This window comes from Coturnix japonica, chromosome 1 (genome assembly GCF_001577835.2).
Source record: "Coturnix japonica isolate 7356 chromosome 1, Coturnix japonica 2.1, whole genome shotgun sequence".
NCBI classification, from domain to species: domain Eukaryota; kingdom Metazoa; phylum Chordata; class Aves; order Galliformes; family Phasianidae; genus Coturnix; species Coturnix japonica.
The window spans coordinates 80,160,780-80,173,823 of NC_029516.1; the positions used below are offsets into that span (position 1 = coordinate 80,160,780).

Here is a 13,044-nt window from a genome sequence, read left to right on the forward strand (position 1 = left end):
TGAGTGTGTTTTTTTGTACTGGCAGCAGCTTTCAGGTGTGAAAAATGAGTGCTTATTCCCGGGATGATTTATCTAGAAGCACTACAGCATCACATCACAATGGATCCTTGCTGCATGTGCAGCATGCTCTCCATCCTGCCAAGGCTGGAGGAAGAGGAACAGGTGAAGAAGAGAAAGGGTATATCCTGAGCCCTCAGATGGTGGCCCTGTCACTGTTGGAGGAAAAGAACTGTGCTGTCCTCATTAACTGTTGATCTCTTCTAGCTGTGGACACCTGCTGTTCTTCACATCTGCCAGGAGCTTTGGCTGTGATTTTCCCATCTATAGATGCGAAAGTGTACACAGGCCATCCTTCCTTCTGCTCTAGTCTTCCCCCCCCCCCCCCCCCCCCCCCCCCCCTCCCCCCCCCCCCCCCCCCCCCCTCCACAAGATAAGTTGTCGTAATAAGCAACTGCATTTTGCAAAGCTAATAGTGGAAGTAGTGATGGTTATGTTTATTTAATATTTTAAATGCAACTTTTAATTTTGTCCATGTTTTCAGAGTAAAAAGTATGTTTCATGCAAAGAAAATACAGTGCAAGATATTATTGGTTTGCTGATAACACTCAGCAAAAACAGCTAGGTTGCTCTTGCTGCTAGCAGTTTGGTAATTATTTCGGCTATTATACATAGCATACTGAGGACTGCAGTGGAGTCAGTGTCTGTTATATCTTGGTGAAAGAACTGTAAGCTTTTATTTCCCCAGCAAACAGAACAGTTGGTGTTGGGAAGGAGGAGGAAGCCGCTATCTGTGCCTCTTCTTGGGGATCTTCTGGTGGGTTCCATTCCACCAGGGATTTTAACCTTCACTAAAATCTTTCTCAGACATATTTCCCTCCTCCTCTGGATGAGATAGTTTGTACCAGCACAACAGTCCAGGAAAGAAAAAACATGATGCTGAGCCAGTGCAGTAGCCTATAGTGGGCATCTTTGCCATTAGGGAAACCTTAGGGCTGCTGACACCTATACCCCTTCCTCCTTCTCCTCCTCCTAGGTACAGGGACCTATCAAAGTATTCCAGTGCTATTCCATCCCCTGCCTGTGTTCCTACAGCATGGTGTGGTACTCGGCTCTGAGGATTACTCCCTGAAGTAGTGTCATACTCTTTACTCAGATCCAGTGACAAAAGCTTATCTTAAGTTCTAAGGAATAAGAATTGAAAATATGCTCTACTTTATAGAAGCCTGTCTGGGTTGTGTAGGCATGCAAGAAGATTCCCAGAAGAGGCCAGGGGAAAAAAGAATGTTCACCTATATAAAGCCATGGATTAAGTGGCTCTGTGTATACTAATGTCAAGTAGAGCTGCTGAAGACTGTTTCTGTGCTCTGAGGGATTTTGCAGAAAATCCTTATTGTAATGCAGTGTCTCCTGCAGAGCAGGGTGCTGGAGTGAGCAAGGGAGGAGAAAATGAGACATTTTCAGTGCAGTGAATGATGTGCAATAGAAAGTGATGATGGGATGATTCAGGGCAGAATTTTACCTTCATTTCCTATTCTTCATGTATCTGAACCAAAAGTGCAGTACCTCTATCCAGTGTTATTTTTAATATAGCACATGAATAACACATATGGCTGGATACAGTTTGTGACAGAAGTGTGAAACGAGCAGTTGGGTAATATCCTTCATTTAAAATCAGTCATTGTTTTTACTTTGTTGTTGTTTACCAAAGGTATTAGCACATACAGGAAGGGAAAAAGGTGACCCATCCAAGGAAAATGGTTTGGAGAGTTTTATAAGGTTAATCTATGCTGCTGGTTATATCACCTGTTTTCACAAGCCGAATACTGTTCTGCATCTAATTTTGCATTTGTGCATGTATATGGGTTCAATTCTGCTGCTGATAAGAAGATGGAGCTGCCATCATTTCCTGACCATGATCATCACACGTGGTGAGAAGAAAGTTGTACTTCCAAAAGGGACTTGACAATACCAAAAAGTCTTTGCCTTCCCATATTTGCTAAATGCCATGGCTCAGTGTCACAGTGATGTTCCATCTTTGGGCTGTCTTCTTGAGAAGCAGAGAAGCACTTGATCACACAGTTGCTGGAGCTGTATCCTTCTCAAGTGTGCAGTACTGCCTGAGCCAGACCCCATGGCCTGGCACATCTGTTCCTGGCATGAAGAGCAGAGGGACACCCTCTAGCTGTGGGGCTGGGACTGAGGCGGCAGGACTGCAAGACTGGTTTCATGATTTAGGGAATTCAGTGGTGGGTATGGCTAGAAGTTGGTGGTAGTGTTGTGTGTGGCAGACTGCAGAGTCTGGGTGCTGAAGTATACTTAACACTTTAATATTTTAATTTCAAATTAATGTAAATTGAAGAGCTTGGAAAATCAGGCCTATGAGGAGAGGCTGAGGGAGCTGGAGCTGTTTAGTCTGGGGAAAAGGAGGCTGAGGGGAGACCTTATTGTGCTCTTCCAGTATCTGAAAGGTTCTTACAGTGAGAGTGGGGCAAGTCTCACTGGTGACAGGTGACAGGACGAGGGGAAATGTCCTCAAGTTGTTCCAACACTTCTTTACAGAAAGGATAGTTAAACACTGGAATAGGCTCCCCCGGGGAAGTGGTTGAGTCACCATCCCTGGATGTGTTTAAGAGCCATTTGGATGTGGTGCTCAGAGATATGATTTAGCACAGTGTTGTTATAGTTAGGGTACTATGGTTAGGCTGCAGTTGGACTTGATGATCTTTGAGGTCTTTTCCAAACTGAATAATTCTATGATCCTATGACTGAATCATTTAACTCTTAGTTAGGACTATGTTTTCTTCTCAAAGTCAAATACATCAGTCACTGGATTATTGAAAAGACAGTCCCATTTGTTTTAACAATGACTGCTGTAGATGGCCACATAGAGTTCTTTTCTCTCTCACTGAAGTAACTTTCACCACTTTCTAAGACACTCATCAATTTTAGCTTAAGGAAACTCATTTTTATCCAGTAACAAGGACAGCTGCGGTCCTGAAACTTACCAGCAGGTAACTTCAGTGAAGCCAATGTGGCTCGCACTCATGCTGAAGAGATGGAAGCCAGTCCAAATAGAGTTATAAAATAATATCTGTGATTTGAGTAGAGAAGGAGTTACCACTGCCAGCAAGTGCTGAGCAGTGAGGGACCCTGGGGACAAGTTCCCACTGTCCCCTGCCCTTGGAGGACAGTGAGACTGGGGCTGCAAGAGAGGTCTTCTCCCAACCCAGTGTCCCCATTTCTGCTTCCAAAGGGGTTTGTTGGCTTTGAATGCTTCAGATGAAATACATGCAAATGCAAGATAGTACTTTAGTTGTTTGTTGTTGTTTGTTTGTTTTTTTTTTTAATACACTAACCTATTAGTAACGTTGGTACATTGAGCAACTACAGAAACAGGTAATCACATTCTTATCTTTTGCACAAAAGCACATGGAACTGAGGGGGTAAAAATCCTTAGCTTCTGAAAGAAAATGTTAACGAAATGTGCTTCTCAGAGCTGTTCCCGTGCTGAAATTACACATTCAGTGATCACTTTGTGTGCTAGTGCTTTTATTGTCAGCCTGACTGAAGCTGAAGCCATGGTGTTCACCTTAAAACAAACAAACAAAAAAACACTAACTTTCTTCTGTCAGTTCACGTAATCCATTTTTTCTGACATAAGAAAGAATGAAAGACACTTTAAGTCATCTTTGTACATCTGAAATAAGAAATGATTAAGAAAAGAATAATAATGCTAAATATGTTGAGATGATTTCTTGTTTGCATTTCCATTCCAAGCTTCAATTTCAAGTAAATTGCTTTTTTTTTTTTCCTTCCCCCCCCCTTTGGGCTGCAGTGCTGAATAATCTTAAATTGCTCTGACAGAGACAGTAAGTGCGAGACACCCCGAGGGGAAGCTACAAGATGGGGATGTCCTCTCTAGGATGTGCTGGGACAGTGGGGATCCAGCAATGCATCTCCGCCACCAAAAGCTCTGGTGGCAGTAGAGAAACAGGGATGTCCCTGTCCCTTTGGAAAAGAAGCAGCCTGATCTGGTTCCTGCTTCTTGCTCTCTTCTCCCCCACACAAGCACCACAATTTCTTAAATGGAGGCTGTTTTTCATGGAATCTTGGAATGGCTTGGGTTGGAAGGAACGTTAAAGATCAAGCTCTAACCCCCAGCCATGGGCAAGACTGCCGCACCACCAGATCAGGCTGCCCAGGGCTCCATCCAACCCAGCCTTGAATGCTTCCAGGGATGGGGCATCCACAAAATGTCTAGGCAGCCTGTACCAGAGCCCTGCTGCCCTCTAAGGCTCTATTTAGTAAGTTTGATTTCTTTACCATATTCACCCACAAAATCTATCTGCTGCTTATGCAAGCATGTTTATTGATACTTAATTCATTGTCTTATTAAGAAACACTGGCTTCAAATATGTCCCATATAAGCAGTCTTACTGTAGTTGCACCCCATAAATGAATGTTCAGGTGTTACAAATAAATTATGCTTAAAGAGCATAAATTGTCTGATGGGAAGATCAGCCACATGGCAATGGTTCAGCTTTAGGTTGTAAGTCTTTTTACAATCTTTATTTTGAATGAGTATAACAATTTATTAAAGTATGTAAGATTTATACTGTATGTACTCAGAAATGCCTCTTTGTCTTGCATGTGCTTTCCAGGAATATGAAGATTTCCTTCAAATTAAGTAGATATGGTTAAGTGAAGCCATTTGTTTTTATAACTGGCACTGAATTTCCACAGGCTGTGTATGTATACAGGCTGCATATGTAGCAGCCGTGTGGTGCTTGTTTCTTTATGTGTTTTCTTGGTTACTGGAAAGGATAGGATTGCTGTCCCTTCTTTTTTTGGAGCCAGGAAAGCCCATTCTGTACCACAAGGCAGTAAAATATTCAGAAGCTCCTCTATCAGCAGCAGGGATAATAGAGACAAATAGGTGTGACCTGTTTATCATGGGGCAATAGTTGAGAAAGAATGAGAGCTGAGTTTTAGGACTGCAACAACTGCAGCAAAAAAAACCACACAAAAAAAACAAAACAAAAACAAACAAAAAAAGCAATTCTCTTTTCTGCCGCATTTTCTCCTAGTGGAGGTGTTTAAGAGGAGTTGTAGAATTCACCTTTATTTTCCTCCAGTTAAGCAATCAAAACCCTCAAAAGAAGCCTTGCAGCCTGGGATGAGATGGAAACAAAAGCAGCCCCAGCTGCAGAAGGTCAAGCTATGCTGAATCCTACAGCTTGGCATTAGGCTCTGCAAGCTTTGCTACAGGAGCATTTTTAGCAGTTTGGTTTTCGTGAGTTGCCTGGTGGCACCACGCATCAGAGGCTCAACCTGAGGATTACTTCATTAAGGCTTGCAGGAGGTGTTGTGAAGTGGGAGATGACTTTCTCAGCTGTTTTGTTAGTGTGACATGGGAGGCAGCAGCTGCAGCCTAGAAGTCTCTATTTGCAAGGGCTTCGAAGTGCTGGAGGGTGGCTTAGATTAGCGCTTCTTTGTGAAACATTTCTTATGTCTCTAGACCGGCTCAGTGCTGTGCCAGGAGGTTTTTCTTTGTTAAGATGTTTCAAGACTGAATGTGCAGATGTGTGAGGTTTTGGTTTCCCTCTGCTTTCCGATGTATTTCACTCAGGTGTTTGGTGCCCAAAGGTAATGAACCGGAAATGCACGTAGGAAACGATTATAGATGGCATTGTAGTAACTGAACAGCCAGTACTGCAGTTTTCCTCTACTCCATCTCTTATAAAAGTGTTGTAATTATTTTTGTTTACCACAGTCTGATCATCCAAACTTATTTTTCTGTTTGGGCACTGCATGCATGACTGGACAGGACCACATCATCTTGTATCCTGTATTTCATATTACATTTGTGGATCAGCTCACCTCCATAAGCAAAGATGAAAAAAGTGATCCTGCTTTGGTTCATGCTAAGACTGGTGAACCTATTCTTTTGGTTTCAAAGTAGCGTTTAAATCAATGACAGGTCCAGAACCATTTTATCTATTCTTGACTGTCTGGGCTCCAGACACACACACATAAAAAGAAATAAACAAAAATGATTAGGTTTTTAGATTGTGTAGCTTTTTTTTAATTATTATTATTTTAACATGACGTGAGAATGTATTGGGGTTTCCTAAGGATGTAATTGATGGTAGTGTGTTAGGCAGGTTCTTGCTGTGAAATGAAACTGTTTTCAGATGCAGTTCCTTTTGTAGTGTTGTCTGTGTGCTGCTGTAGTACAGCTGTTATGTAGTTATGGTTACAGTCTTATTGGTGTGTCAGCCAGAGCGACCATACTGGGTAAATTCTATCCAGAGGAGGATGCGTGCCTTGGAGAGAAACCACAGCTGAGCTGTAGAGCCTGAGTGTTATCTGGTTTTGGTTTAATTTTTTCTTTTTTTTTTCCAATTTTTAGATGGTGAGATCATCTTAGTGGAAAGAAGTCAACCATGTTATTTAATTGCATGAGTTTTTCATAAAAATATATTTATTTGATCATTCATTTCTGTAACTTACTTCAAAGACCATTTTCATCTGAGGCAAATGTGGCTTTGAATTGGTCTGAAATGCAACAGGAACCTAAACAGAAAGGATGCGCAAATGTTGGTGAAACATCACCACCAAGACTTTGTCAGAAGCAGACTCTGTGGACTCCAGCAGCATCATTAGAGGACTGTGTTAATACAGAAAGCATCCTCACAGTGCATATCCTACAAATTTCTTGTAATCAGTATCAGGGGCAGCTTATAGAATCTGGTGCATGGGCCTTCAGTAATGGAAAAGAAGCAAACAAAAATAAGTGAAGTTCTTGTAATACAGTGTAGAAAATGTTTCTTGTTGTAATATACTGTTCTGCTATTTAAGCAAAATTGAATACAAATTGAAGCTGATTCATGCAGGACTTCATTCTACTAAGAAGTTAATTTGTCAGCTTTCTCATGAGAGAACTGTGGGTTTTAGATTGTAAACACCCCAAAATATGGTCTATATATGAAAGTTTCCAGGACAATTAAAGGATCACCTGTTAAAATGGAAGAGCTGTCCATGAAATTTAAAATTCCACTCTTTTCATTTTGCAGCTTGTCGACCTGGGTTCTATAAAGCTTCTGCTGGCAATGTGAAGTGTGCCAAATGCCCACCTCACAGCTCCACCTATGAAGATGCATCTCTGAACTGCAGGTGTGAAAAGAATTACTTTCGCTCTGAGAAAGACCCTCCATCCATGGCTTGCACCAGTGAGTAGCATCATTGTGCTTGGGGCTGTCGTTTTTGCTCTTCCATCTGTATCTGAGCAGCTTGCTTGCTTCCTCCCATGTTCCATTGCAGTCAGCAATCCATTGCCTGCCACGTTTTCATACATGTTGGACAGGCTACCAAAAACTGTTGGGCTGGATTTGTGTCATTTTCTTCTCATTTTCTCTAAGCTCTCTGTTGAGAAGGAGAGCTAAGACTTTTAAACTCACACCAATATTTTCATCAAAATCCAAGAGCAATTATCAGTAGCTTTCCTACAGAACAACACTAGAAGAATGACACTCTGTCCTGAACTATGCCCTCAGAGTACTGACTTTTTAGAGCAAAACATGGTTCTTGGTGCTCTAGTTCTGTGGTCTAGTGAAATATTTCAGGAGTCTCTGCAGAAAGTAACTGGACCAGTTTAGCTATTTAACTTTTTCCTTTTATGTGGTTGTGCCCTTGTTACTCTCATTTTAGAGCAATACAGAAATGCCTTTCCTTTCCTTTGTAGGACCACCATCTGCTCCAAGAAACGTTATTTCTAACATCAATGAGACATCTGTTATCCTGGACTGGAGCTGGCCTCTTGACACAGGAGGTCGAAAGGATGTCACTTTCAACATCATTTGCAAAAAATGTGGAGGAAGCAGCAAGATATGCGAGCCTTGTAGTGACAACGTACGATTCTTACCCCGTCAGACTGGCCTCACCAACACCACAGTGACAGTAGTGGACCTCTTGGCACATACCAATTACACTTTTGAGATTGATGCAGTCAATGGGGTATCTGACTTGAGTACGCTTTCCAGACAATTTGCTGCTGTCAGCATCACCACTAATCAGGCTGGTGAGTCTCCTTCTGATTATCCTTTCTTTGTTCAGACCTACTGAGATGCACATACCTTTGTCTCTACTCCCCCTCTTTTACAGGAGTTACTTAGAATGCTCATTCGCTAGGGTAACTAATTGACTTGAAGGTGCTAGTAAAAAGAGAAACAAACTCGACATGTGCTGCTGTCAAAGGACCTGGCAGCATAGCTGTTATGATTAACTCCCAGTCCCCAGTTAATAGTCCCTAATAGCAGACTCATATGATTCTGTAGCCAGAATGTGTTTTATTAATAAAACCAGATTTTAATAAAACACTCATTTCAATAATCTCCAACATAAATTACTGTAGTAATCTTGGTGATTAATTTTGATTAAATAGAAGTGAAAAAAAAAAACACAACAAAGCTTTGATATTAGACACATTAAAGCTAACATTAAATTAGAGAGGCTTCAAACATCGGGGTTTTTTATTATTATTTTTATCCTTTGCAAGTTTTCTCACCAATTCTGAACCATTGCCAACACGATGGGGGTGTGGAGCTGAATACTGAATTAGGTCCCAGTCTCTTGGATGGCAGCGTGCAAAGGGATTGTTCTGCTTCTGTGGAGACTTATTACAATCATCTGGGCTTTACACAAGCACAGCAGTATGCCCTAACTGTCAGATCAGAGCTTTTGTCACTGCTGCATTATTCTACCATTTGTGTCTCCTTTGTCAAGGTTTCATGTAAAAGTTGTGAAGAATCTAGACTCTTCTCTAGCTTTTTCTTTTTAGGCGGCAAGGCTGGAGAAATATTTGCCAGTAAAGGAAAGGACTAAATAGTTAAATTTCAGTGGTCCTACTCCTGCTGCTCATAATCAGGATGCTCTCTACTAAGAGCATGTATGTACGTAGTAAGTCTGCTTCCACCTCTTCCCATCCCATACTACATCTCAAAGATACCTACATGAGGAAGCTCAAAGCACAGACCAAGTTAATATCATTCTAAGTAGACATTCTCCTAGTAAGCTAAGTTATTGCAATGTTTTTCACTATGGAGGTTATGTCTCTGCTCCTTAGATCACAGATCTGCTTTGGTGGGAGGCATAGAAATGTGAGAACAGATGGTTTTCTGTCAGCAGTTAGTATACTTGCAAATGCTCTGAAGAACTGTCTAACTATGCAGTAGGCAGATAGAGGTGGATCTGCTCAATAGGAATGTCTTCTTGTGATAAACTGCTACTGTGTATTTACATTTTTGGGATATTTCTGTCAGTGACTTGAGCAGCCTTTGTTTAGTTGCTCCCTTTTCTTCTGTTTTTTTTTTTTGTTTGTTTTTGTTTTTTTTTTTTTAATATCTGAGATATTTCCTTTCAGCCTGTTCATCACTGTAGCAGCTGGAAATCACCTGGGAACAACTCTATTAAATTAATTCTGTAGGATCAGTGAAAGGTATTTCTCTGCAAAGGTCTGCTGCTTTGCAAGGTGCTTCCCCAGGGCCCAGAGCTGGCTGCCTTTGCAACTTTTGCAACACGATGTAAGGGGTGGATTTTGATTTTGTTTTGGAATGCATGACTCTTGTGACATGGTTGTCAGGGTCAGTGCCTTTCTAGAAAGAGCAATTTTGTTTAATGCAACGTACAGACTGCTTAAGCAGTTTGTTTATTTATTTTATACTACCATGCATCGTTACATTATGTGCATTTAGGGGATGTGACTGATTACATGTTAACTGTTCTTTCTCTTGATCATGCTGGTTGATATACTTTGTCAGATTTCCCCTTGAAGTTATGTATCTTGCTAAAATTAGACCTTAAATATGCATATCAGTTATCTTAAGCATAGATGCAAGAAAGCAATTTCTCTAGCATTCCCTTTCTTTCTAGTTTATAAAAGGGTCACACCAGGAGCGTACTTTCTGTCCATGTTATACAGAAGAACCAGGAAGGGGAGTGAGAAAGTCTGAAGATCTTAGATGACATTTTATTATACATTTAAATATGAGAGCATTTCAAAAGCAATTTAAAGCACTATTGAGCAGGATCTGAAAGAGATCAAAAGAACCAAAAGCCAGTCACAACTCTAGGGCTATTATTTGTGCTGTTTGACTACAAATACATGCCTTCAGGGATCAAGGCACCTACAAGTCAAATAAAGCTTTAGTTAAATGATTAAGCTGTGCTGAACTGAAGAAAATAGGAGAGGCATATTGCTTTGGGAGTTGTGTGGGTGGGGTGTCACATGTGGTCATACATTTCCATATGGTCAGGCAGATCCTGTGGACAGAGCTACTGGCAAGTCCATAGAATTAACAGTGTTAGCAGAACAGGAATTTAGGAGAGAGGATAAAGTACAGAAGGTCCATAACATTTGGATCTCTTCTCTGGGGTTTTCTGAATCCAGACATTTTCTCTTCTGATAGCAATAATTTGAGAGCCTTCTGTCCTTGGAATGGACACGGTAAAGTAGCAGTACTCATCCTGGACGTTTCATATCCATGTGTTTCTTTCACCCACTGTCAAGGTTCATCCCAGCTTAGAGAAAAGTATTTTGCAAAATGTTTTTCATCCTCATAAAAAAAAAGCAAAAGTGGTGTTTTATGAGTGCATGAAGTTTCCAAGAGCTTGAAACAGGACTGCACAATCTTTGATTTTCTAATGATAAAAATGAGATGCTTTGTGGCATTTACCTTGGTGGTAAAAAAAATCATATATTACACTACTTCACACAAGCTCAGCTCAAAAAATCATCAGTTGTATTGTGTTTGCTGGGACTCTGAGTCCCAAAGTCCTGCTGAGAAGTGAACAAACCTTCCTTTCCATGCTTCTCATCACACATGTGAGCATTTCTGCCTTTGCATCTGTCTCCAGCCAAATAGATCAGAACATGCGTTGTACTAACTTTCTTTGATTATGGCAGCTGGGAGATCTGCCAGTATGCGTTAAAATAAATTCAGCTGATATGTTAGCGAGTCAGTCAGTTTGCACAGCAGCTCCATTTTTAAATGTAAACACATCATATACACACATGCAGACACATATTTGTAATTTGCATAGACTTGTAGATACACACACACACACACACACACACACACAAAGAGCCACTTTAGATGCTGCTGAAGAAACAGCGATGCCTGCGCAATGACTCTGAGCTCTGGAATCTCTAACTGAAAACTGTAATACGGTTTTATTAGAGACTTTTGAAAGCTGATTTAGAAGTAAAGGAAAAGTGTGCTTTGTTGTCTGTTGTAAAGTTTAAAACATCCAGACTGCAGGTGTTGAAAATTCAAGAAAGTTACTACATTTTAAACTACAAAACTGGTGTAAAGCCAAGATGCAGCCCCATGCATTAACAAAAATTCAGAATCATTTTGGGAAATAGATTGTGCTTTTTAATTCCATCTGTCTGTTGTGAGTTTTACTGTGCTTTTATTGCACTGTTTTCCTTCTTCCATCAAAGATGAGTAAGAAGGCATTTCTCAAAAAAACAACAAAGGCCTTTTGCAAAATAAAACTAGACTGAATTTTTCAGTTTTCCAGATACATCTTCCTGTCCCTGGTGTGGAATTAAGAGATAAGGCACACATTTCTATTTAATTTAGCTTGTAGATCATCCTACTTGATTGCAGTGTAATACATGCCTTCAGTTGCCACTTGATATGGCATCTTCCAAATTATTTTGATGCATTCTGAGGCTTTCACATTATGTCAGTGTGTTGCACCAACACAGATGTCATCTCCTAATAGCACCAATCAACCTCATTTAGAAAGGGTCACTGATGACTATGGGAGATTGTCTGGAGTTCAGTGTCCCTTGAGGTGGTGAGTTAATACTGAATGTGCCAAGCAGAGTGACTGACACCTGTGGCATGCTGTCTGGCTTGTGAATTAAGTGATCAGGTGCTTGTGCATAGATGTTCTAAGTTAACTGGGTTTTCTGACCACAGTTTGTGCTTTTTAAATGGTTGCTTGTTGTTGCTTTTTTAATACGTAAAACCAGCAAGTGGTGGCTTCCTTGCAGCTTTAGAAAGAAGTCAAAAGAAAAAGACATTCAGCCCAGGCCAGAACATTTCTGTAATTACTTTGGGCTGCAGCAAGCACAAAAGTCCCACCAAACGAGCCATAGGCTGCTATGAGTTCTCTCCTCAGTCTTTTCTTCTCTGGGCTGTACAGACCGAGAGACCTCAGCTGCTCCTCAGATATTTTGCCCTTCAGACCCTTTGCCATCATTGCAGCCCCCCCTTTGGATGCTCTCTAATAGTTTGATGTTCATCTTACATTGTGGTGCCCCAAACCTGCACACAGTGCTTGAGATGAGGCTGCACCAGTGCAGAGCATAGCAGGACAATCCCTTCCCACAACTGGATATGTAGGGTGTAGAACTCAAGAGAAAATTTGGTAGGGACAGCACAGTCATGCTAATGGGTAATTAGTAGGTTATCCAGTGCAAAGCACATCCATTGTGTCAGTGATGTATCTATGCTAAATATATTTTGTTGATACTGCCTGAGAAAGTAACATTTTTTCTTCTGTAAGACTGTTTTTATGGTACCATACAGTGTCATATAGCTTGTAGGTACAGCTCAAGAATACTGAGCAAAATGTAACCAAAGATTTAATTGACTTAACTGAACTTTAAATAGACATACCCTCTGCAGTGACCTTTGTAGTCTACAGGAGACAAGGAAAACTTTCAGAACTTGTAGATATCTGCACTGATACTAGATACTAATCTGTCAGGCATGTCTTAGGTAGCCTTTGATATCCCATTGGCAGACAGTACCATGCCCATTCCTGTTACTGAATGCCTCCTTCATCTGAGAAGGAATAACCCTGTGCATCAGTACATGTTGGAAACCAGTGAATTGGAAAAGGCCCTGCAGATGCTCATAGATCTGAGCTGACCATAAACCAGCAATATGCCCTTGAAACTGTGAAAACCAACAACATCCAGAGCTGCAGTAGGAAAAGCATTATCAGCAGGTTGAGGGGTTTGATTCT

The 13,044-nt window shown here is 41.0% G+C and overlaps 1 protein-coding gene across 2 annotated transcripts in view; it reads left to right on the forward strand.

Annotated features, from left to right (window-relative positions):
• The window catches only part of EPHA3 (EPH receptor A3), a 211,175-nt gene that overhangs the window by 132,501 nt on the left and 65,630 nt on the right, over nucleotides 1-13,044 (forward strand). For both annotated transcript variants that reach the window (XM_015878647.1, XM_015878656.2), the window contains exons 4-5: nucleotides 7,077-7,232; nucleotides 7,745-8,080. In XM_015878647.1, the coding sequence (XP_015734133.1) occupies nucleotides 7,077-7,232; nucleotides 7,745-8,080 (492 nt within the window). The remainder of the gene's footprint in view (nucleotides 1-7,076; nucleotides 7,233-7,744; nucleotides 8,081-13,044) is intronic.